The sequence below is a fragment of the Balaenoptera physalus genome, assembly GCF_965194825.1.
Source record: "Balaenoptera physalus genome assembly, chromosome: 11".
In the NCBI taxonomy this organism is placed as follows: Eukaryota; Metazoa; Chordata; class Mammalia; order Artiodactyla; family Balaenopteridae; genus Balaenoptera; species Balaenoptera physalus.
Window position 1 is genome coordinate 72,355,661 of NC_138896.1, and position 22,700 is coordinate 72,378,360.

The 22,700-nt window shown below is 57.7% G+C and overlaps 3 protein-coding genes and 1 long non-coding RNA gene across 6 annotated transcripts in view; 1 reads left to right on the forward strand and 3 right to left on the reverse strand.

Annotated features, from left to right (window-relative positions):
- Positions 1–150, reverse strand: part of TRAIP (TRAF interacting protein) — a 28,584-nt gene extending 28,434 nt beyond the window's left edge. For both annotated transcript variants that reach the window (XM_082413662.1, XM_082413661.1), the window contains exon 1: positions 20–150. In XM_082413662.1, the coding sequence (XP_082269788.1) occupies positions 20–117 (98 nt within the window). In that variant the 5' untranslated portion in view covers positions 118–150. The remainder of the gene's footprint in view (positions 1–19) is intronic.
- A 134-nt stretch (positions 151–284) lies between these two features.
- LOC309638106 lies at positions 285–7,151 on the forward strand. Of its 2 annotated transcripts, XR_014251006.1 has the most exons (3): positions 394–520; positions 967–1,011; positions 6,441–7,151. It is a non-coding gene; the product is annotated as an uncharacterized lncRNA (long non-coding RNA). The 2 variants fall into 2 exon arrangements; XR_014251005.1 differs by lacking the exon at positions 6,441–7,151 and having other exon boundaries at positions 285–520; positions 967–1,157.
- CAMKV (CaM kinase like vesicle associated) lies at positions 1,661–13,572 on the reverse strand. The gene is made up of 11 exons (XM_082413654.1): positions 13,391–13,572; positions 6,015–6,123; positions 5,773–5,904; positions 5,516–5,590; positions 5,163–5,301; positions 4,899–5,019; positions 4,667–4,742; positions 4,432–4,568; positions 4,193–4,271; positions 3,868–3,955; positions 1,661–3,571 (listed from the first exon to the last, which is right to left on the reverse strand). Exons 2-11 carry the CDS (start codon positions 6,107–6,109, stop codon positions 2,999–3,001), a joined length of 1,515 nt encoding a protein of 504 aa, XP_082269780.1. The 5' UTR covers positions 6,110–6,123; positions 13,391–13,572; the 3' UTR covers positions 1,661–2,998.
- Positions 13,573–17,198: 3,626 nt separating this feature from the next.
- On the reverse strand, positions 17,199–22,700 carry LOC309638078 (uncharacterized protein). The gene has a single exon (XM_082413622.1). The coding sequence runs from the start codon at positions 20,976–20,978 to the stop codon at positions 17,226–17,228; it is 3,753 nt and encodes a 1,250-aa protein (XP_082269748.1). The 5' UTR covers positions 20,979–22,700; the 3' UTR covers positions 17,199–17,225.

A 22,700-nucleotide genomic window follows, 5' to 3' on the forward strand; every position in this document is an offset into this window, starting at 1 on the left:
CAACAGAGCAGTCACTCACCACTGCAAGTGGAAGGTGTGGCCGCAGTGAATGGCGGCCACGTCGCGGGAGTGATCGAAGAAGTCAGAGCAAATGGTACACAGAGCACGGATAGGCATGATGACTGGTCTCAAGTGGCCAAGGTAGCCAAGGAAAACGCGACGGGTTCAAATTCGTGGCCGTGCCTCCGCGTCTCAGCTTGCTTCAAATTTGGCTCCACAGCGCAACTTCCGGGAGCGGATCGGAAGTGGCAACAAGGAACGTGAAGGCGCGGACCGAAGGTTGGGTCCGGATTGGACGAACCCTCAGGGGCGGGGCTTAATGGCCCAGCGGCCGTAAAGAATCCTGGGGCGGAGCGCGGGCCTGAAATTGTCAGCGGTATTTCTCAGGCGGCTCGCGGGAAGACCGCCGGTGCCGCGGGAGCGCAGCGTTGGATTGGCACGGAGAGCAGCTGCGCCGCCGGCCGGGCCCCTTTCTGGGGCAAGACTGGGAGTTATGGTCCCAAGCCAGAGCTGGTGCCAGGTGCGCTGGGCACGGGCTTCTCAGCCTTGTCCTCTCGGCGCAGCCTCCTCTGCACTTCGGGGGAGTCGAGAAGACCGCGGCCGTAGGGGAATGGGACGACGGTCCCGATGGAGAGCGGGTCCCCTGGGCTCTGGACAGTGCTCGACCATATGGTGGAAGCCCACAGTTCCCAGACCAAAAGAACGCTCCACCCTCTCAGCCTTCCGCTCTGAGTGGTCCTAGAAAGATGGACACAGGTCCAGACACCTCAAGCTCACCCTGGCTCTATACAAGCAAAGCTTGATGATCCCTAAGTTTAGAGGTGGCAGGGCCAGTATCCTGACTTTAGCTCCTAGCTCTCAGGAGGATCAAGTTTTGCCTCGGGACTGCAGTAGGGTTGGAATTTTGGAGGCCCAGATGCTTCATAGATGAGTGACTAACAAACCTTTTTCTTATTCCCACATCAGAGAAGTTATCTTTGGGGTCGTCTCTGAGAAAGAGCAGCATACCTGGTGAGTTCACCTGGACTGATCTGGGCTGGAACAAGTATTCCTAGGAGTTTTCATGATTAATTATTTTTAGCAGTGTTACTCCCCTCTCCCCAGAAAAAAACCTTGTACAGAGCCCCATAATATAAAGCTGATCTGTTCCACCTGAAGTAGACCCAGAGTGAAGTCCTTGGGGCCTATGTGGAAAGCAAAGGTGTTGTTTACAGGAAAGAGGAATCAACACAAAGGGCAGGCTAGAATCTTTGTTTAATGCCCACCCTGCATCCACTCCCCAACCCAGGGAAGCCCAAAGGTCTCTCCCTATGGTGGATGGCACTTGGTGGGTTCCAGGTCTAGGCCTAAGTCAAGATAAGGGCTCCTTGTTCAACAGGACTTGTGAGAACAGTAGCCCAGAGGTTATTCCTCGGCACAAGCCCAGCACGGTACCCACCACCCACATGGATTTCTGGAGTTCAGAGGACCCTGCCACACCATCAAGGAACACCCTGTGGCAGGGATGATCTGTACTCTCAGCCCAAGCAATCGCATGGCACTGAGCACAGACCACTCACTACCTGTGAACCTAACTCCCGGCCTCTCCCCTCCCCACTGCCTTCCAGGGGCCCTTCCCCAGTAATATAGAGGAAGCAAAGGCGAGAGGGTGGCCAGAGGCTTTGGCAGAGTGACATTTATTTGCCAGGTTCAGCAGGTACACAGCCCACCGACCTTCATACACCAGAGCAGACCCACAGGCATGCAGGGAGAAGGGCAGGACTACCCCCAAGTGCCAAGCGAGGGCCAGGACCAGTGCGGCTGCCTGCCCAGGCTGTAGTGGGGTCTGACAAAGGGCACCTGCCAGGAGCCTCCATTAGGAAACTGGGGAGCTTTGTTCCACTCCCTCATTCCAGCAAAAGCAACTCAGCATGGCTCAGAGGCACCTGGGCCTCTCTCCAAGCCTTGATAGAAGGGAAAGTGGGTCATAGACAGAGGGGGTTCCTCTCTATTTTGTTGTTGAATTGAGAGAGCAGAAAATCTGCCCCTGTGAAGGGCAAACCCCGAATCAGACTATGGGACACTGCCATACAGCAGGCCCCCAGGGATGGAGAGGACTGTGGACTGAGCCTGAGGGAGCCCATGTGGGAAGAGCCAGGGGCAGCACTCCTTGTTTGGCCCAGGGTAAGGACCCAGCTAGGCTGATACACTAGGTGCTGGGCCTGCACTCTGCCCTCCCAGATCTCATTGCCACATCCTCATTGCTCCTCCTTCCCCTTACAGGCCCAGGCAGTTCAGGGCACAGGGCAACCCACTGCAGGACCCAGGAGGGCAGGAAATAGAACAAGAGTCTTGGGAGAGACTTCCCAGGGACAAAGATGGAGGCTTCTAGCCTCCAACTCATTCTCTTTCACTTCTGAGGACCCCCATGGCTACCAAGCAGTGCCCCCAGCCATGTGACCAGTCTTGTCTTAAAGCATACTGCCTGAGATTATAGCATTCTCTATACCAGCCTGTTTCCACTCCTAGAGCAGCCCACACACCACAGGCACATACCTTCATGTGCAGGAGCCTAAGACCGCTGACAGGGCCTCGCTGGAGGACCAGCTCTCAGGGCAAGGCCACCCAATTTAGGGCCTGGGAGAGGATGGGACCTGCAGGGCCTGCCTGGGGGAATTGTGAGGCAAAAAGGGAAGGGGGAGGGGTGCAGGGACCTCCTGAGTATCCCTAGAGCAGCATCCCACAAGAAACAGAAACTGATGAAGCTAGCAAGGCAGAAAAGCCACAAGGAATCCATGCAGGGGCTGGGGCTGGTCCTGCCTCTGGCCTGCCCACCACTCACACACATACACACAGGAGATGAAACTGCTCTCCTGTGGCCCCCAGACATGCCCCATGCTGGGAGGCTGGGGCGGGGGGGAGCGAGGGCATCATGCCAGTGACTCTCTGTACAGTGAGAAGCCCCTCATCCACTCTCCCACCCTCCTGCCCATCCCCCGCCCCCCCACAGCCTGCCCACTCAGCTGGTCTCCTCCCTCCGAGACTCCTGGGCAGAGCCAGCAGCCTCTTCCCCTTTACTAGAGGGTGGAGCCTGGCCTGTTGCGCCCCCTGGGGCTGTGCTGTCCGGCTGGGCCAAAGCCGGCTCAGGGGTGGCAGCAGCCTTGGTGGCCGGTGTGGCACTGCTTTGGGTAGTGGGCACGGTGCTCTCTTCCACGGCTGGTGTGGCTCTCCCATCAGTGGCTGGAGTAACACTTCTGTCGGTGGCTGGGGTGACACTCCCATCAGTGGCTGGGGTGATGCTCCCATCAGTGGCTGGGGTGATGCTCCCATCAGTGGCTGGAGTGGCACTGCCATCTGTGGCTGGGGTGGCACTACGGTCTGCAGGGGCTACATTATCGCTCTTCGTAACATCACCCGCTGTGGCTGGGGTGGCACTGCCCCCAAGGGCTGGGGCAGCTCCACTTGCGGCTGTGGCCCCGCCTGCAGCCCCAGCGGTGGCAGTGTCTGTGGCTGGGGCAGACTGGGCTGCAGCCGTGCTGGACTGCTCTGGTGCCCTGAGCCGTTTCATGAGGGTGGTCACTCGGACAGCCTTCTGAAAGAAGGACAGTGGAGACAGGCTCAGAGCGAGGCTTACAGAAGCTGGATCCATTCCTTTGCGAAGGCCAAACCCAGACCATTCCATCGTGCTCTGGCTGCCTCTGACCAACCCAGGGCCAGGGACCCAGCTGCTCAGCACACCTGCCTAAGGTAGTAGCAGTGGCTACAGCTACACCTGATGGTTGAAGAAAAGCCTGTGTGTGGCTGCAGGGGTGTGATGCAGGCAAGAAACTGTGGTGCCAGAAGGAGCACTTGGGATCAAGCCAGGAAAGGGAGCCATCCAAGCCTTACCTTCCACTTAGCCCTGGCAAAATTCTTTTCAATCTGGGCACAGACACCATCCTTGATGTTCTTATCAGAAGCAGCATTGCCAGAAATCCTGGAAAGGGTGCAAGTGCGTCTGGATCTGAGGGGGTATGGCCTTCATGGAGACTGTGCCCAGCCCTTTCCTTGTAAGATCCAAGGGTTACCAGGCAGACCCTCTGGGCTGGCCTGAGCTCTGGGTGCCACCTGAACCCCAATTTGAGGCCTCAAGGATAGATGCTGCTAGGTGTGAGGAGGACAGAGGCCAAGGGACCCCTGGCCTCTCCTCCCATCCTCCCTGGGCCCTGCTCACCACTCATGGGAAATGGCCTCTTCCGCGGTGATCCGCTGGTCTTGCTCCACCTCCATCAGCCTTGTGACCAGGTCTTTGGCTGGGGACAAAGCCAGGGAGAGGCTAGGCTTGGGCACCCCATTTCACTGTCTAGAGGTGATGAATGGGCTCGGGGATAGGATCAGAGTCCAACAGAGGAGGCTGAGAGCAGTCCCCCATGCCAACCCTTCACTCTGCCCTCATGCTGGGCACCTCCTCACCCGCCTGCGAGATGTCATCCCAGTATGGAGAGTCAAACTCATAGTCGCCAGCCAGGATCTTGCGGAAGAGATTCTTGTCGTGGTTCTCATAGTCATCTTCCTCCACCTCCTCATAGAAAGGTGGATTCCCTGAAAGCCTGCGCAGGGGCCCAAGGACAGGGTCACTCAGGAAGGCCATGGACACAGACCCCCACCCCACCTGGCTGCCAGGCTGTTTGCCGGCTTATCCACTCACAGGATGTACATGATGACTCCAATGGCCCAGCAGTCCACAGGGCGTCCATACCGCTGCCGGCCTACCACCTCTGGGGCTGCAAACAGTGTCCACCTGCTGGTCAATATCAGGCCTGGCCAGGCCTTGTACCGCTCACACCCATTTGCTGGGATAGGGACTTCCTTCTCCCCCCTACCCAGAGCCACTCATTGAAGGCTGTGTCCCACCCTGCCCCGCCCCACTCCCTGCTTGCCCAGGTACTCGGGGGTCCCACAGGGCTCCTTGATGAGGCCATTCTCTAGCTTAGCCAGGTGAAAGTCGCTGATGACGATCTTTGAGTTCTTCAACCGGTTGTAGTAAACCAGGTTCTCCAGCTGCTCCAACCAGGAATGGCATGTGGGTGGGCAGAGGAAGAGACCATGAAACCCTCAGAGGCTGGATCACGGCCCTGAGGTGCTGCCCACCCCAGCCCCAGGCCGGCTGCCAATTGACCCTTTGACCTGATTGCTGGCCTCACCTTGAGGTTCCTGTGCACGATCTTGAGTGAGTGCAGGTAGGCCACCGCCTCCAGGACCTGCCGCACCACGTTGCTCGTGTCTCGCTCCGAGTAGTAGCCCTGGTCCAGGATCCAGTCAAACACCTCCCTCCCCGTGGCCCTGAGGGACACCAGCCCCTGAGCCCGGCGTGGGCAGGATCGGGGGTGGGGCAGGAGCACATGGGCAGGCTGCCTACACCAGGCAGCTGACCGGGCAAGGCACAGGGACCTGGGACCCCAAGGATCCAGAAGGGGGGCTTTCCCTGGCTGCAGAGGGCAGAGCAGATAAAGACCTGGGGGACTGAGGAATCCTGGAACCCCAGACCCACACTCACAGCTCCAGGAAAATAAAGTACTCCTTGCGGGTCACAAACACATCCACCAGTTGCAGGATGTTGGGATGCTTCACCCTGGCAACAGAGAGAAGAACCAGTAGATAGGGCTGGCTGAACCCCTAAGAGAGGCTCTGGTTGCCACTGTGAGCCACAGCAGACTAACTGGCCAGAGGCTGGTACTGCTTGAGGTGTCCGGACCTCGAAGCCCTTCCCGGCTACCTCCCCTACCCCACCCCACCACTGGGCCTCATACTCACATCTTGAGGATGCCTATCTCGTTCTTGGCTGCCTTCCGCACCTTGCGGCCATCCCGCTTCTGGAATTTCTTGCAGGTGTGCAGCTTGCCTGTTGTCTTGTCCTTGGCCCGGAAGATCTCACAGAACTCCTCACTGCAGCCAGCAGGCACTCCACTCAGCCCTGGCTTCAGCGTGGGCTGTACTCTGCTCCCCTTTCTCCAGCCCTTGCCCGCCCACCCTTGCCCAACAGACCCGGCACTCACGTCTTGATGACCTGTCCCAAATCATATCTGTCAGTCACCTCCGATGGCTGGTTATAGTTCTTCTTGTCACCCAGAGTCACACACCCAAACGGCATTGCCGGGCTCTGAGCTGCGGGCAGGATGGAGTCTGGTTCAGCTGTACCACAGCCCACTTCTCCCCACAATGTAAAGGTTGCGTTTGGGAAACCCCAACCTGTCTCAGACCAAGTCAGAGGCAGAGTCTATACCAGGAAGGGCTAGAGGGTGATCAGGCTCAGATCCAGTGCCTGCTTTTTCTGGCTGTACCTCCAACCACTCAGCTTGGCTGCCCGAACTACAACAAGCCCCTGCGCTTATGAAAAATATAGTAAACTGACATATCCGTGAATCACTTTGCATTATATACAATCAAAAGAAGATTTATCAAATGATTTATTTAAATTTCAGTAATTCCACAGATGAAGGGGGCTGTATCTACCCACCCATCAGAGAATCATCTCCGCAAGTCTGAAGATGCCAAGTGTTGGCAAAGATGTGGAGAACACGAGCACTGCTGGTGGATGGCAAGTCTCCCCTTTGCAAAACAGTCTGGTAAAACTACTGAAGTCGAACATATCCTGTGCACCAACAATTGCACTGCTAACTATGTACATTTGTGCAGCAGGACACTCGTACAAGAGTGCTCATGGCTGCAATATTCAGAATTGCCCCAAACTGGAAACAGCCCACATATCCATCAAGAGCAGGATGTACTGTGGTAGAGTCAGTCACACAATGGAATATTGTTACAAAACAATGGAAATGAGGAGCTACAGCTCTACGCAAGCACATGGTCAATCTCACCAATACAGTGTTGAGTGAAAAAAATACCAAATACATATAGTGTGATTCTACTGATACAGAGTTCAAAACAGGCAGAACTACCTATACTGTTTAAGGATACAGACACACTGGTAAAATTATAAAGAAACACTAGGAAATAAACACCATGAGTCTTTCTAAGAGAAACAAAGAGGTTGTGATTGGTGGTGGGGGGATTCTGGAGGACCTATTTCTGAACCTGAGAACCACCTGAGTCGTGGTTTAACAGGTGTTCAACTTTATAATAATTTGTAAAAATGTACATACACGTATTGGGCACATTCCTAGATCTTTCTTATATTTCACAAAAAAAAATGTTAATAAAAATTATGGCTATCCATACTGAAGAATACTTGATAGCTATTAAAAAGCATAAAATAGATTAAAATGTGCTGCTGTAGGACAGTCTCTGAAAAAAAGCAGGGGACAGAATGGTGGGTAAAGGGTGCTACACTGGGGTAAATTTTTTAAAGTTTATATACCTGTGTACACTCACAGACTATTTTCTGGGAGAAAATAAGAGTTCTCTTTGGGGGAAAGAATTGGGTGTCAGAGGGGCAGATTTATATCTATTGTTTATTAATTTTCTGTTAGGATTTGTACTGTGATTACTTTTACTGACTTAATAAATACTGCAGGAATTCCCTGGTGGCGCAGTGGATAAGACTCCACGCCCCCAGTGCAGGGGGCCCGGGTTTGATCCCTGGTCAGGGAACTAGATCCCACATGCATGCCGCAACTAAGAGTTCACATGCCACAACTAAGGAGCCCGTGTGCTGCAACTAAGGAGCTGATGAGCCGTAACTAAGGAGCCCGCCTGCCACAACTAAGACCCAGTGCAACCAAATAAATAAATAAATAAATAAAAATAAATAAATATTGCTTGGGGGATTCTTCAGAGGGAGAACCCCCATCTGGGTAGAGAAATGAGGAAAGGCTTTGAGGAAGAAGCAGCATTAGGGCTGGGCCTTAGAGGGAAAGGATTTGCCAGGAGGCATGAAGGGGTAATGGTCCAGTAAAGCAAGACAAGCCTGCCTAGTGCCTCACTGCCAGGGCCCGCAGGAGACCTGGACCATCAGGTCCAGGGGAGAGGCCCCTGGCCAGGGGTGGCTATTCCAGTCACAAGGATGACCACATGCAGCTGACTCCAGTAGGTTCCAGGCACTCTGGCACCCGGAGCATGGCACCCCACGGGTCTGCAACCCTGCCAGCCCAATCCTCACTAGTGGTGCTGAGTGGACTGGCTCCAGCACCCACAGGAAAAGGCACTCACGGACCTTGCTCAGAGGTAAACTTCAGGAGGGGAATTGGTGACAGTGTCTGGACCTTTCCAGACCTGACCCAGAGTCAGCCTCCTTAATGCCTGGTTGGTGTGACACTGGGATGATAACACACTTCACACTGAGGCTGCATTGAAACTGCTCTGCCTCTGCTGACTGTGCATAGTCTCCCTCCACCCCGATTAGCACTTGTTATGCAAAGGGGCTGGGCTGGGGCCTTGGCTACCTAGATGCCCCCTACCTGAAGTGACTCATAGCCACAGGGTAGTGGAGGAGAGAGGAAGCCACCACCAGAGGAAGCAGCTAGGTCAGAGGGACTCTGCCAGCCAGGGTCAAAGGCCAGGACCCACACAAGCCCCCTGGTCAGCCCTGGCTGCTGCTTGCTTCCTCCCAGGTGGAGGCTACCCACTTCCCAGGGCACCCAGTCCTGAAAGTTCTCCCTCAAATTTGCCCTCCGCTTTAGGGAACCAATTCCATCATTCCCGCATCCAGGTTCTTTGGGCTCAGGCAACACAAACGCATTTCATCAGTGTGATTCAAGCTAGGGCTTAAGCCATCTTGTGAGGCACTGCAGAGGCAAACAAGAGAAGCTTTGAAGATCGTCCCTGCCTGCGTATCTTTGCCGCCATGGTCACAGCCCTGCTCCTGCATCTGCCGGGAAGGAGCCTATGGCTAGAATCCCACTCTCACAGCTGAGAGCAGAGGCATGGCCACCCACCACTGCCGGCCACCCATCTCTATGCCCAAACAATCCGGGGGAGGGGGCTTGCATCAGTCCCCTCAGTGGCTCTTATGTGCAGCGATTCCCTTCCCAGGCTGCAATCCAAGGGCCCTGTACTGGGTGGGAGGGTTGTACCCCAGCCTACAGGTCCCCCAGGAGGACTGGGAGGGACCTGTGTCCCAGCTCTGCTGCTCTGCTTACACTATTCCCTCTGGCAGGAATGCCCTTCCCCCAAAGCCTCCCATCAGTATCCTATTTGTCACGGCAGAGTTATTTTTAACATTAAAAAAATCAGCAACTACCTAAACAACCAACAACAGGTGACTCGCCAGCTCAACTGTGTCCACCCAATGGCAGGAATTGTGGGCACTGGCAAGGGCACTGCCCATCCTGACCTCTCTGTGGAGCAGCCTCCACATGAGCTAGGTGCTGAGACCAGGGCTAAATCTCTTCTTTCATTGTGATTTCTGACATTATAAGGTTATTTGTGCCACAGATTGGCTGCAACAGTCCTGATGCTCCAGGCTCAAAACCTCCCTTCCCTGAGATAACTTCCACAAACTCCACCTCCACCCACCCCACACCAATAGCTCCCTGCTCAGCCGCACGGCGTGGGAGGTTTTGTACGTGCCTGTCCCTGATCTTGGCCCAGCTTTTGGCCGTGCATAAGCACTCGTACCCGCAGGGACCCAGGGCTGATCATGGGGGTCTGTCTCCACCACGGAAATCCGGGCCTCTGCTCAGTCACATCAGCCTGGAGCCATGTCCTGAAGCCTCATGGCAGGGGCAGGGACAGATCTGTCTCCTCCCTCCCACGGCGGCCCTGATCTCAGCCAGTCACTGCCTCTCCTCACCAACCTAACTGCACTCACTTGCCTCCACCCCCAACCTGGCCCCAGGGCGAAGAGAAGAGAAAAGGGGGCCCTGCTTCAGATTAGCATCTTGGTCCCCTCCACCCCCACCCACTCTACCATCTGCTACCCACTGCTGCTGCCTAGGAGGCTGCCGGTGTGCGTACCAAGCCCCTGGCACCTGCTTGCAACAAGGGGGCCCTGGCCCCAAAGCAGGGAGAAGCTGAGGGACGGCTTCAAGAACAGTAGAAGGCCAGGCAGAAAGAGGGTGTGCATTTCTCACCCCCATGGCCTGGACAGCCCAGACTCAGCATCCAACAATAGAGAGCTCCCCGCGCAGTGACACGGGACCTGGGCTCGGCCTTAAGTCCACACTGGGACATGGGAGGGCACAGAAGTCCCATAGCTGCCATTTCCCTAAAGACATGGTTCCTTCCATTCTCTGCAGAGAAACTGACTGGTGTGCACAGGGGGCGGTCCAAAGGGAGCTTGGGGGAAGTGCAGAGACTGGGGGAGCCTCTAAGGGAGCCTGAGGGCCAAGCATTCCCTAGCTACTGCCTGCTCCTCAGGTCTGGCCCCTCAGGCAACGCTGATGGAGCCTCTGCCTTGGTAATAAAGGGTCCCCTAGGGACCCTACTGTAGCCTAAGACAAGTCTGGCCCAGGGGAAGCCCAAATAGGACAGAGGCCAGCTCCAGAGGCCCAGGGGTCCCACAGAGAGTCCTGGCCCCTCCTCTACTGGGGTCAGCCTGATTCAAGCCCCACCTTTTGTAGCCATAAACAGGAGTTACCTGCCACCCTGGTCCTCTGCCATGTGGGGCTTCAGACCTTGCAGTAAACCTAGGGAGGCCAGGGGGTGCCCAGGAGGCCTCCAGCTGCCTCCCAACAACTGTGGGCAACACCTCCCAATTTAGTGGCAGCTGTGAACACCAGCCTGCAGGCAACCCCTCCCCTTCCCTGCTCTCCTCTCTCAGGGACTGGGGCTGGGTTTCCTGCTGTAATAGACATGCCTAGGCCCAAGCTCTGCCCAGCCTGCCGCAGAGACCTCACCCGCAGGATGCAGGGCGGGCAGAAATAGAGACCTCACTCTCAGGTCTGCGTCAGGGGGCAGAGTCAAGTTTCTCGCCCACCATCCAACTGCTTTAGGTAACTGGGCAGGGAGCTGCCCTGGCTGGGCCTCAGGCTCTAGCTAAATCATGGTCCGTAGTTCCTGCTGCTGACGCTCTCCCACCTAATGAGGGCGCAGGCAGAGGGCGGGGGTGCTCTCCAGTCTCAGGGGTGGGCATGCGATCAGGTGCTGCCTCCAGAAAGTTCAGCCTTCAATATGCAGGCAGAGCCAGAGCCAGCTGGCCCCTTCCAGGCACCTGGGGTCCCCATCTTTGAGCCCCTGAAGGAAAATTCACTGGGGGCCCTGCTTCCCTCTGAGCGGAGGAGGGGAAATTCAGGGAAGGCCCCAGAGTAAAGGGTTGCTATGGTGATGGAAGTTTTTTAAACCGGAGAAGGGAGGGGAGGGGAGGGGAGGGGAGAGGTGTTATTCAAATTCTCCAAGAATTCCCTGAGACTTTGGCCTGATTCTTTCCCCATGGGTTCTGTGACCCTGGTCCCCATCAAGGAAGGGGAGGTGGGGAACTGAGAGACTTTAGAAAAGAGAGGGGCAGGGACACAGAAAGACAAAGGCAGAATCTGTGATGGAAGGGGAGTAAAGAGTCGACATAGTAAAAAGGATGCAGGCACAAGAACACAGGAGGAAAGGTGGGCAGGGGGTTTCAAAGGGGCCTGTGGATGCCCAGCAGAGCCCTAAGGCCTCCATGACCATGTGCTCTGCACACCTGGACCAGGAGCTGCCCCTGAGGCCTGGACCTCTGAGACTGACCCCTCCTGTATTCCCCTAGACATGCACTGAACTTGGTGTGGGACAGCCGTAGCTCTGGGAAAGAGGCCAGCTGTTGCGGTCCCCTCAGAACAGTTCCTCAGCCTCTCTCCCTGTCATCACAGCAGCTTAGGTGAGGCAGGTCCAACATGTCGAAGGCACAGGCTTGGGGGATGGAAATGAAGCTTGGAGACCTGGCTGCTTCCCTTTACAGCCCCTCCTCTCAGCTGACCCAGCTCTGCCTAGACTCCCCAGCCACCCCCACCCCCATCTGCTGTCCTCTAGAGGCCTTGGGTCCCCAGGGCCTCTCTTGCAGCTCAGCCTAATTCCCTGCCACCACCGTCCCCCTCCCCGACAGTGGATCCTGTCTGAGGGCCAGAAACAGCACCCCAAGCAACCTAGAAACAGGACAACAACTGCACAGCATCCCTCCACTATGCCTCAGTTTCCCTGGATGGAGATCACTGACTCTGTGGTCTTCTCCCAGGGCAAGGACTGCCCACCTGCCAGGACAAGGGCTGGAGAGGAGGGCCAGAAGCTGATACGGGAAAGGCAGCCTATGGCACCTGTGGGCCCACACCAAATGCTGTAAAAGAAAGGAAGAGAGACCTCTTCTCCACCACAGGGCCCGGTGCCTGACACCAAGGGGAGTGGAGACACCAATTTCCCAGCTGAGGAAACTGGGGCCCAGCAGGTACCTAAAGCTGGCAGGAATCAACTGGGAGTGGGGGGGCAGGAAGGGCACCAGGTCTCCGCAAGCGGTCCTGGGCGGGGGTTGGGGGGGTGTTGCTCAAAGCCTGGGCCTTGGAGGAGGGTGGCAGGACAGGGGCTGGACTGCTGCAGACTGAGCTTTTGGTGAGGGACAGAGAGCCCTGCTCCCTGGGAGGGAACCTGGTGAAGCAGGCTCTGCCTAACGGTGCGGACAAAAGCAGTTTGGCAGAGCTATGGGGGGCTGGGAGAGCCTAGGGTCTCTGCCAGACACTACAGGGTGGGGAAAGCAGAAACTCACTCGCTCATTGTTCACCCTGCCAGCCGGGGGCCCTGCTCCCCACCGTGCTGCCACCCTGACCCCCTTCCCCAGTGCTGCTGACTCGCCCCCGCTGGCACAGCAACACACATGCGGGAGGCACACGTGTGAGCACCCAGCCCCGCACCTCCCAGCAGAAACATGTGCGTCCCCCGACCCCACCGCGCAGCGCTGGGTCGGTGTCCTGGACCCCCGGCGGGCCCTCGAATTCAGGCTTGGAAGATGGATCTTGGCTAGGGGGCTGCTGGTCCCCAAGGGCTTGAGCCTCCTCCCCCACCCCGCGGCAGCCCCGCCCAGCCCCCTTCAGGTTGTCGCCCATAAAGAACTCTCGTTGTCATGGAAATTAGTGACTGCTTAGCGGGAGGGAGGGGGCCCGGGGGCAGTTGGGAGGGGCCGGAGGCGGCTCTGGGAGTCCAGAGGTACAGCTGAGCCCTCGGCCCCTACCCCCACGGGGCACCACGAATGTTGGAGGGTTAATGTTTTCACAATTAGGAGCCCAGCGAGACGGAGGTGGGATGGGGGACAAGGAGGGGAGATTGGCCTGGACTTGAGTCTCAGAGGCTTCCCTTGGGACCCCCGAGCCGTCTGAGGCGACGGGGAACTTTAGCCCAACCCCGCACGCCGAGCCCTGGATCTGCAGAGCCCCCGTGCTCTGCCCCCGCCGGGACCCCAAGCCCTTGCAGCTCCCCGGCGCACTCGGCTACCCGAACCTCGAGCCAGAGACTCAATCCCCTAAGACCCCACAACGTACGTTCCGGGGGCGCCACCCCCTCCCGGGTCACCCCGCACCTGCAGCGCTGGTCGGTCACAGGGAGGAAGCGATCGCGGGTTCAGTGGGGCGCCGAGGGCTCCGGGGGCGGCGGGCAGAATCCGCTCCGGGCACGCGGGGCAGACGCGGCGCCAGCTGCAGCCACTTCGGCTCGCGAACCTCCAGCATCTCCCGCCGCTCGCCGGCCCCGGATTCGCACCCCGGGCCGGGGGCGGGCTGGGGGCGGGGCCTCCCTCAGCCGGCTCCGCCCCGACCCTGGAGGAGCCTGAGCCCGGAATCCCACTCGAAGGAGGGCTGAGGAGGGGGTGGCAGCAGAGAAGGTGAGCACTGGCCTGCCCGACCCTGGCCAGGCTTTCAAAGGCTCCCTTAGGCCCTTGGACTGACCGGGCAACAAGGACCGGAGGGGTCTTCCTATGCCCATTGTAGAGGGTGCGGAGTAGAAGGTGTGGGGAAAGCCTGAGTCCTGGAGCTGCACAGGAGTGTCTTGGCAGATAGTGGTCCCCAGGGGACTGGCGTTCCGCCCAGCTCCCAAAACCTGACCCAAAGAGCGGAACCCACTTAGAACCAAGTGGGCAGTCGCTAGGGCAAGCTGTGCTACAGACAGGCCTCCCCTAGCTAGTAAACACACCGGGGTGTGTGTGTGCAAGTGAGGGCTCCAGACCTTGGTGGCAGAGTCTCCTACCCATCCTCCCCTCCCCTCTTGCAAAGTCCCATCCAGGGTGGCTGGCCCAGCCTACCTCCTCCTGTGTGGCACTGAATTTCTCAAGCTCTAAAAGTTACCTATGACATGGCATAGACTCTGCTTTCTTGACAGTTTAATCACCCTCGAACCCTTCATGAACAGCATCACTACTGGTGGCCTGGGCTGGGATATGGGGGTACAGGAGAACTACAGCACCATGGTGCCCCACCAGACCTGGCCCCTGACTGGAGGAGGCTGAGAACTGCCGGGAAGAGCCTCTGAAGGAAGTCCTTGGCCATTTCTCTGTCCCTTGTCACAGAGGCACATGGACCAAATGCTTGCCCCGCCCCCCCCCCCGCTAACCTTGAGGCCAGTATCTGAAGGCCAGACTTAGGCTTCTCTGTGCCTGAAACTGGGCTCCACCCAACCAGAACCCTCTCAGCGAGCCTTCTGACCCCATCCTGGGTGGGGTCATCTCCAAACCCCTGGCCATGTTGATTGAGTCTCTCCTGGATGGTTCCCCACAGCTGCTGACAGGAGTGACTGCCCAAGTGAGGAAGTTGGAGCTCGTGCTGGGGCTGGAAGTCTAGCCTGGGAAATGACTTCTCGATCAGGACCCCTCAATATCTTTCTCGAGAGGGGGTGTTGAGGAGCCCTTCACATCCTTCCCTGGTTTGGTCACTGCTTCCAGGCCAGGTGGGTGTCACCTCTGGGCTCCCTGGGCTCTGGGTGATCTCATTCATGGCACCAACTCCACCACTGGGTAGGAATCTCCTGGCAAGCTGGGCATCTGCAGGGCAGAGCTCTGTGTCTCATCTCAGTATGCTAAGTTCATGTCTGCAGAATGAATGAATGTCCTGGCACTCAGTCTTTCCTGCTGTCTGCCCACTGTCATTGAAACAATGGTTCCCTTCATTGTATGGTGCATCTGATCCATGGCTTGCTGACCCCACACATGGCACACACATTTTCTGCCTTTCCTGAAGATCATGGCTATCCAGGCACAGAAAAGCTGGGCCACGGAGAAGCTGGAATGTGGGGGATTTAGAGGCAGGGGAAGAGGTGGCTCGCTAGAGCCCTGCCTGCTGCTGGCAGTGCTCCACCTCTTCTTGGTCCCGTGCACACTCCATGTGCCTGTGGGTGAGCACGTGGCAGGGTGTATGTGCACACATGTGATTATGTCTGTGTGTGTGTGCTCTTATGCCAAAGGAGATGGCAACAGCACAGTGTGTGCAGCGGTGCCCAGGGGCACATGTGTTTGCGTTCTGTGTGCACCCAGGCATGCTTGCTTGCATGTGCACATGGACGCTGTAGCTAGCTAGTCCCTAGAGCCACTGTTCCCCTTCCTACCTGACACAGGCCTCAGGATCGTGGGGGCTGACTCACAGTGTGAAAGCTGGACATGGGAAGAGGGTGGACCATGCCCAGGGGTGGGTGGGGGCTGTGATGACCTTATATCATTGGCCATTTCTAGTCTCTCCACGAAGGGCAGCCCCTCACTCTCAGGTGTGTGTGGGGATAGCCAGGTCTTTGCCCTTTGTGGAGAGGGCAACCTAAAGGCGAGAACCCAGGGTTGGGACAGGGGCATGGCTTGTCCCTCAGCTCCCAGCCAGAGGGGCACCAGCAGGGTAGGGCTTCAGTGTCTTTTTTTTTTTTAATTAATTAATTAATTTATTTATTTTGGCTGCGTTGGGTCTTCATTGCTGCAGGCGGGCTTTCTCTAGTTGCGGCAAGCAGGGGCTACTCTTCGTTGCGGTGCATGTGCTTCTCGTTGCAGTGGCTTCTCTTGTTGCAGAGCACAGGCTCTAGAGCACAGGCTCAGTAGTTGTGGCGCATGGGCTTATTGGCTCCGCGGCATGTGGGATCTTCCCGGACCAGGTATCGAATCCGTGTCCCCTGCATTGACAGGCGGATTCTTAACCACTGCACCACCAGGGAAGTCCCGGCTTCAGTGTCTTGGCTTCAACCTCCAGCTGCCCTCCAGGCAGAAAGTAGCAACACCAGCTGAATTCTTCCTCTCAGCTCTTCCAGGCCATGGAAGACATGGACCTTTATTCCTACCCCCACTATTCAGAGCCAGACAAGGTCAGGAGCCGTGGCTTCTAGCCACTCCCCTGGCCAGAGGGACAGCGGGAGGCCCTTTAAAACAGAGTGGAGTTTGGGACAAGAGCAGGGCAGTTGGCACTGGCATTGCCCCATAGCCTCTATGAAGATCTCCTGACGAGGTCTTTACCCTGGCCACCCTGTGGGCAGAGGCTGCCCATTTTCGGAGGCAGAGGAGGCAAAGGGAGCCTGAAGTTGACAGTTCTGGCTCCCACCAAAACTTGATAGTCAGAGAGGCAGGATAAGGTGTGAGTCTCCATGTCCACAGAGACTACAAAGCAGGCCAGAGCCTCATCCGCCAGCTCAGGTTGTATCTCCCACCCAGGATTCAGGACTTATCAGCCCCCCACCCTGATTTCCTGCCCCAGGGAACCAAAGGCCAGCACTCCTATACCTTCATATTCTGACTGGCTGACAGAAGCACCTGCCAAACCAGCATAGAGCTCCAGCCAAGGTTCTGACTTTAGGAGGTATCTGCATTATCAGGCCAGCTCCCCCAGGAAGCCCAGACTCTGACAGGGACCCTCCTTGGGGGTAACAAGTGCTCCAGGGCCCCAGCCATCTGTAGAACTGTTTGGCTGTTGTCAGTGTTGCTGGCCTCAGCGCCCCATAGAGGGCCCAACATGGGGGAAGGCAAGCAGTCTTTTCCTCTGGAGCTAGGGGAGGGGGCTGCCCCCCCGCCCCCATGACTCACTCCAGGCTGTGTGGGTTATTACATTATGTTTGAAATTGCCATGGCAACGAGCTGGCAATCAAGGGTAATTGAGCTTGTCGCCAGGGCAACAGGGCAAAACCCACAGCCGCCACTCTCTGTGGTTGCCCTTGGGGTGCAATAAAGGTCAGGCTAGACCAGGGCCAATGCCAGCCGTGGGGCTCTGGGGCTCTCTGGAAAGGATAGGATTGCCAAGGCCCATGGAATTCCAGTGTGTAGAGGCAGGGTGTGCCTTGGGAGTGCCAAGGTCCCCATCCCTGACCACATGCCTGGACCCCTGCCCTTCCCTCCACCACCCTGTGCCTAAAATATGCCACAGTGGTCAAAAGAAGCAGAACCAGAAAGAACTTTTATGTGCTCACAGATGGTACTTATAGATGGCCCATGGACCCTCCTCCTCGTACTCATGGCGGCTGAGCCACAGGCTCTGGAAGGAGTCCCGGGACGCCATGATGGAGCCTCCAAGCCAAGCAGCAACAGCACGGTGCGGAGAGCCCAGCACAGTGGCACCGGGGCCGAGCTCCTGTCTCAGGCGCTCAGGAAAGCCACTCAACAGGGTGCCGCCACCGTCCAGCACCACATTGGCCAGCAGCTGCTCCTGCTGCTTGGCCTCCAGCCGGCTGATACTTAGGAGGGCTAGTTGTGGAAGGCCCGGCTGATTGAGGCCTAGCAGATTGGGCTGGAAGAGGGCCTCGGGGCAGCAGAAGCGCTCAGAGCCCAGTGTGATGACCTGCTTGTCTGGAAGCAAAAAGTCCACCCGGGCCAGGGCCTGGGCACGGGCCATCTCAGCTGTCATGTCCATGGCCACATAGCAGCAGGCCTCTTTAATCTGGTTGACCAGCCATGCCTTGAACAGTGACTGGCCACCTGCCAGCAACAGCTGAGCCAGGTATTCAGTGAGGTCAGCACCTGCCACATCCAGCCGGTAGGTGTCAAGTGGGGCCAGATCCCCAGTGATGATGGGTGCCACATAGGAGGTGCCATGGCCACTGCCCAGCACCAGCCCAGTGGTCCGCCCATAAGCATAGAGTGCCAGCAGGGCCTGATGCACTGTCTGCATGGCTGGCACATGGAAACGCTCAAAGAGTATTTCAGCCACCTTTTCTCGGTTGGTGCGTGGTGAGGTGGGTGAGTCCGCCACAAGCACAGCCAGCTCCTCGGGCGGCACACCCAGCCTGCAATAGAACAGGTGCTGCCACAGCACCTCCAGTGCATCCCAGTCGGAGACCACTCCTCGATTCAGCACCGAGTAGGAACCCTCTCGGTTGTCAGGCACTGCGTACCTGGGCTGGCCCTGGACTGGATGCTGGAGCAGCTGGACGCGTGAGGACAGCACACTGAGGACGTGGTCCTCTCCAGCCAGTCCACATTTGGTGAAGCCTGTGCCTGTGTCGATCACCACGGCTGCCATGTCCTGGTAGGGGCCCCGTGAATGGCGGCAGAGCACTGGGGACCGTACTGGCAGAACATCCATGGTGGGCACCAGCTCATAGCAGGCCCCTCGGAGAAGGCCAAGCTGCGAGACCACTGGCGAGTGTGTAATGTCCTCAGCTGTCAGCTTGAACCGGGGACCGTGGGGCTCAGTGCCCACCGTGGCCATGGGCAAGACCTTGCAGCCAGGACCAGGTGTGGTGAGCGTGATCAGGGAAAGCTGCTCCTCCTGCTCCCTGGGGGAGCCGCCAGGTTGCCAGGATGAGAGCCGATGTGAGCTGGAGCTTTGACCAGCACTGACACCAACATTTTCTCTGTTTACATAGACACAGGTCTCCTCAGGGGCTGGGGTCACCCGAAGTACCCCCACATGGGTAGGCAGGCCCAATGGCTCACCTTCCTGGCACAGGGTGGAGGCCTGACCAGGCTCCCTAGTGGTGGGGGGACCTCTTGAGAGAGTGGGCTCATTGGAGATGGGGGATTCTTGGGAAAAGGGAGGCTGCCTAGTGAGAGAAAGCTGCCTGGCAATAGGGGCTCCAGTGAGAGGGGCCCGACTAGGAAGGGGGGGCTGCTTGGTGGAGGGGGCCTGCTCAGCTAGGGGTGGCTGTCCAGAAAGGTGGGTCTGCCTGGTAAGGGGACGCTGCTCTGCAGAGGGAGCTTGACCGGTCGAAGGGGGCTGCCTGGAAAGGGGATGCTGCTCAGCTAGTGGGGGCTGACCACCAAGGGGGGCGTGCCCAGCACCTTTGACCTGAGGGTTGTCAGCGTGAGCAATAACGACCTCTTTCTGATTGTGATTGCCTGCATCCTCCTGGAGCAGGGGTCTGGGCACCTGCTGGTTTTTGGCTGGTGGTACAGGCTCTGGGGTCTGCTCTGAGTTCGTCCACTGCAGTTTCTTGGCCTGGACTATAGAGGTGTCCTGCATCCCGGAGGCATCCTGCATCCAGATGGTGTGACTAGTTTCGTTTTTTTCAGCATCAGGTTTGGACCGGCCAGGATCATGGGCATGGCTCAGTATCCTCTCTCCAAATTGGAGGGGCATCCCCAGTGGAACACGCTCAGTGAGCATCCCCATCCTGATGGGTGTCTCAGTACCAGGGGAGCCTTGTGACTCCAGGTTGAGCCTGGCCTCTTTGGGAACCAGGGCCACCTCTCGGTAGCTTCCAGATGAAAGGCTGGAGGGCACGGGGCTAAACCCCATGGGTGTGGTGGACCAGAAGCTGGAGCCATCGCTGTCAGGGGAGAGGATGGGCATGGCCAACGGCCGGGTGGACAGCGTATTTTCAGAGGCATAGATGGATGGGTGGCTGGGCATGAGGCCCACCAGCACTGCCCTTGAGCCCATGGGGTCATGGCACAGCAGCCCCATCCTGGTGTTGCCCGTGGCCATATCAAACACCAGCACACGGTCTTCCACAGTATCCTGGAGCTGGCAGGTAGGGGCACTGGAGGGGGGTATCTGCGTGGCTTCCCTGGGAGGCTGTACTGGGGAGGAGTTGTGGCAGGTTACTTGGTAGGCAGACGGCGGCACATTGGAGCAGGTGTTGCTGCAAGCATTGAGGGGCTGCTGACCTGGCTGAGAGCTGCAGATCTCCTGGTTACCCCTCTGGGGCTTGGGGGTTTCTGGGGGCCCTGAGCCTGGTTTGGGGCTGCCTGGCCTGGAGGTACAGACCATGGGCTTCTCCACTTGGTTCTCAGGCTGCCTTGGTAACACCGGCCTTTGGGCAACCTCGAGCTCCTGGGCCTGGTCTGGGGACTCTTTTGGAGTGGGTGCTGGGGTGACAGGCTCATCCTGAGAATGGAAATTCACTTTGTCCTGGCAGGATGTGACCCCTTTGGAAGACTCCAACTGGATTGACCATTGGTTGCCACATTTCCTGGGCAAGAGGTCTTGGGACAGGCCCTTGGTGATGGCATTGGTATTCATCAGGTGGTCAAGGTTGCAGGTGTAAGATTCAACTGCTGCTGACATTGGGATTGTATCCAGAGCTGGAGTATTTGCCCGAGTTGGAGTTGGAGGAGCCTGAGCCTGACATGGGCACTGGCCCCGGCCCTGATATTGGGCTGGAGCCAGAAGAGGACCTTGGGCTGCAGCTGAGCCATCCTCCCCTGAAAGAAAATACGGTAGCCACCGGCTCTTCCTAATGCCCAGTGGGGCTATCTGGTTGGGGCTGCAGGGGCCTTTGCCCCAGCCTACTAGGACTTTAGCTGGAGCCTTGCCCTCCCCCGCCATCTGCACCTGAAGCCGGGAACAGCAGAGTCCATGCTGGGCCATGTCACTGGTGCCGTCACTGCGCCTGCACACCGGTAGAGCCAGGGTCCTGTTCTCTGTGACGAGATGTGTTTGGGCTCCCACGATAGAGCCTGGAAACGGGCTAGTGGAGGAGAGTCTCAGGGAATCCTGGGAGGCCCGCTCACAGCCACATTGGGAGCTAACTTCAGCAGGGTCCCAGAGTTGCTGGTGACTGGGCTCGTGGGTATGGGCCTGGGACGCTGAGCCATAGGCCCCATCAAGGATGGCCTCAGTGGACAGTGACAACCCCTGCCTCAAGTATACAGATCCTGAGTTTATCCATGGTCCCTGGGACCCTCTAGGGCGACCGCCCAACTGCTGGCTGCCAGCTGAGGGGTGGCCCTGGGAGCCCGATGGATCAGGGCCCCCCACTTTCTTGGTGACTTCCATAGTCCTGCTCCATGCCCTAGGTGCCCTGCCCCCACTTCATTGCCATGGCAACCCCACACATCACAGCCCCCAGTGACCTGGGGGAGGGTGAGAGAGTGTGGGAAACCAGGGGCCCCACCCCCCTGAGGAATGGGGGCCTGCCCAGGGAATCTTGAGAGATAGAAAGGCCAAGGGACCTCAGTGAATTCTGCCAACCCTAGACTGGCCTCCTCTCTCCTTGCCAGCCAGGTGGCCACTCTGCCCAGGCCAGCCCTAGAGGGAGGGCAGTGCTCCTAGAGGCGAGAGCGTGTATAAGGCCAAGGGAAAAAGGTAGGCAGGGGAGATACTGAGGAAGCCCCTGGGTTCCCAGTTTACCTCAAATGCCAGACTTGGCTCTTTCTCCCCATTTCCCACGTGGCAACTTGAGACTTAAGCCCTGACCCAGGGATGCAGTTCCAAGTGTGTGACCCGAGGCCCTTGTGGGGGGCAAAGCCGCTTCACCACTCAGTCCTGAGAGGCAGAAGTGGGTGAGGGGCCCAGGCTCAGGCTCTAACTCCCCTCCCCCATGTTCCCCAGCTCCCGCTCCAGGGACAGCAGCTCCTTGGCAGTCTCTCTGCTCCAGATGGTTTTCCTCTGCCTGTGCCTCACAGAGCCCCCTCCCCAGAGCCCCATGTCCTTGAGGCCCAGGACCAGTATCCCACAGAGGTGGGGATGGGGACGACACGGGTGGGAGTGGGGCCTCTGCTCAGAACCCTCAAGTCAGAATGTTCTAGCTCTTGTCACATTGTGTCAACTTCACCTTGGCCAGAAGGGGGGCAGAACACTGGGCATACGGCTAGGCCACCAGTGGAAATTACAGGATGGGGCACGGTGGGGGCACAGTGGGGACACAGTGGTCAGGGGGCTGTCCACACAGTGGGCACAGGGCTGGCTACACAGTGCGGGTATGGTGGGTGCAGAACTGGGTACACATTGGGCACAACTGCATACGCAGTGAGGACAAGTTAGACAAAGGACTGGACTTGGGTAGCACACAGAATAGAAAGCTATTAGACGAGGTGGGCAGTCCTATCCTCCATTTTGTAGATGGGCAGAAGGTCAGGGAGGAGTGGGACCTGCCTGGACCACCAGCCGAGGCCCAGATGTGCCCTGCAGCCACAGAGGACAGGCCTAGTTTGGGGAACCAACCAGTGCCACAGGCCTGAGTCTGGAGGTTCTGACTGGAGCGGAGTCAGACCTTCCTCCTTCCCCCAGTTATGAGCTCTGGGCCTCTTCCCTCTGTCCTCCAGGGCTATCCTTTCAGGCCTCAGTCTTTCTACCCAGGAAACAGGTTTGTGGAGAACAAAGCTGTAGTCTTGTCCTCTGAAGCGGTGTGTTTTCACAGAAGTTAAAAATAGTGCTTACGGTTGGCCGTGGGGTGTGAAGCGATGTGACCAGGGACCAAGGCTAGCTCTGTGCTTCATCTGCACCTTCCTGACTCGGCACTGGGCAAAGCCTGACTCAGCCATGTCTCAGGCCCCCGGACCCCCTCCCCCTTCCCCAGATGCTGCCTTCAGTTAAGAATGGGGACAGATGTGTCTGGACACTGCTGCTCGCCACACACTATGGCCCAGGAAGGTGGCAGAGCCCAAGGGTCTGTGGTCTGCACATGTGTGCATTCACACACACATACTTGCTGAACACTATTAACTTCATTAATCTCTGGCCCCAAGCAAACTGTTTTTTAATTTTGTTCTGTTTTTC

Excerpts from the sequence above, each read along its gene's own strand:
- CAMKV (XM_082413654.1), bottom strand. The coding sequence starts at position 6,109 with ATGCCGTTTGGGTGTGTGACTCTGGGTGACAAGAAGAACTATAACCAG. Across the intron at positions 5,905-6,014 it reads TTGGGACAGGTCATCAAGAC|TGAGGAGTTCTGTGAGATCT; the intron begins GTGAGTGCCGGG and ends TGCTGGCTGCAG. Across the intron at positions 4,272-4,431 it reads GGATGACATCTCGCAGGCGG|CCAAAGACCTGGTCACAAGG; the intron begins GTGAGGAGGTGC and ends CTTTGTCCCCAG.
- LOC309638078 (XM_082413622.1), bottom strand. The coding sequence starts at position 20,978 with ATGGAAGTCACCAAGAAAGTGGGGGGCCCTGATCCATCGGGCTCCCAG.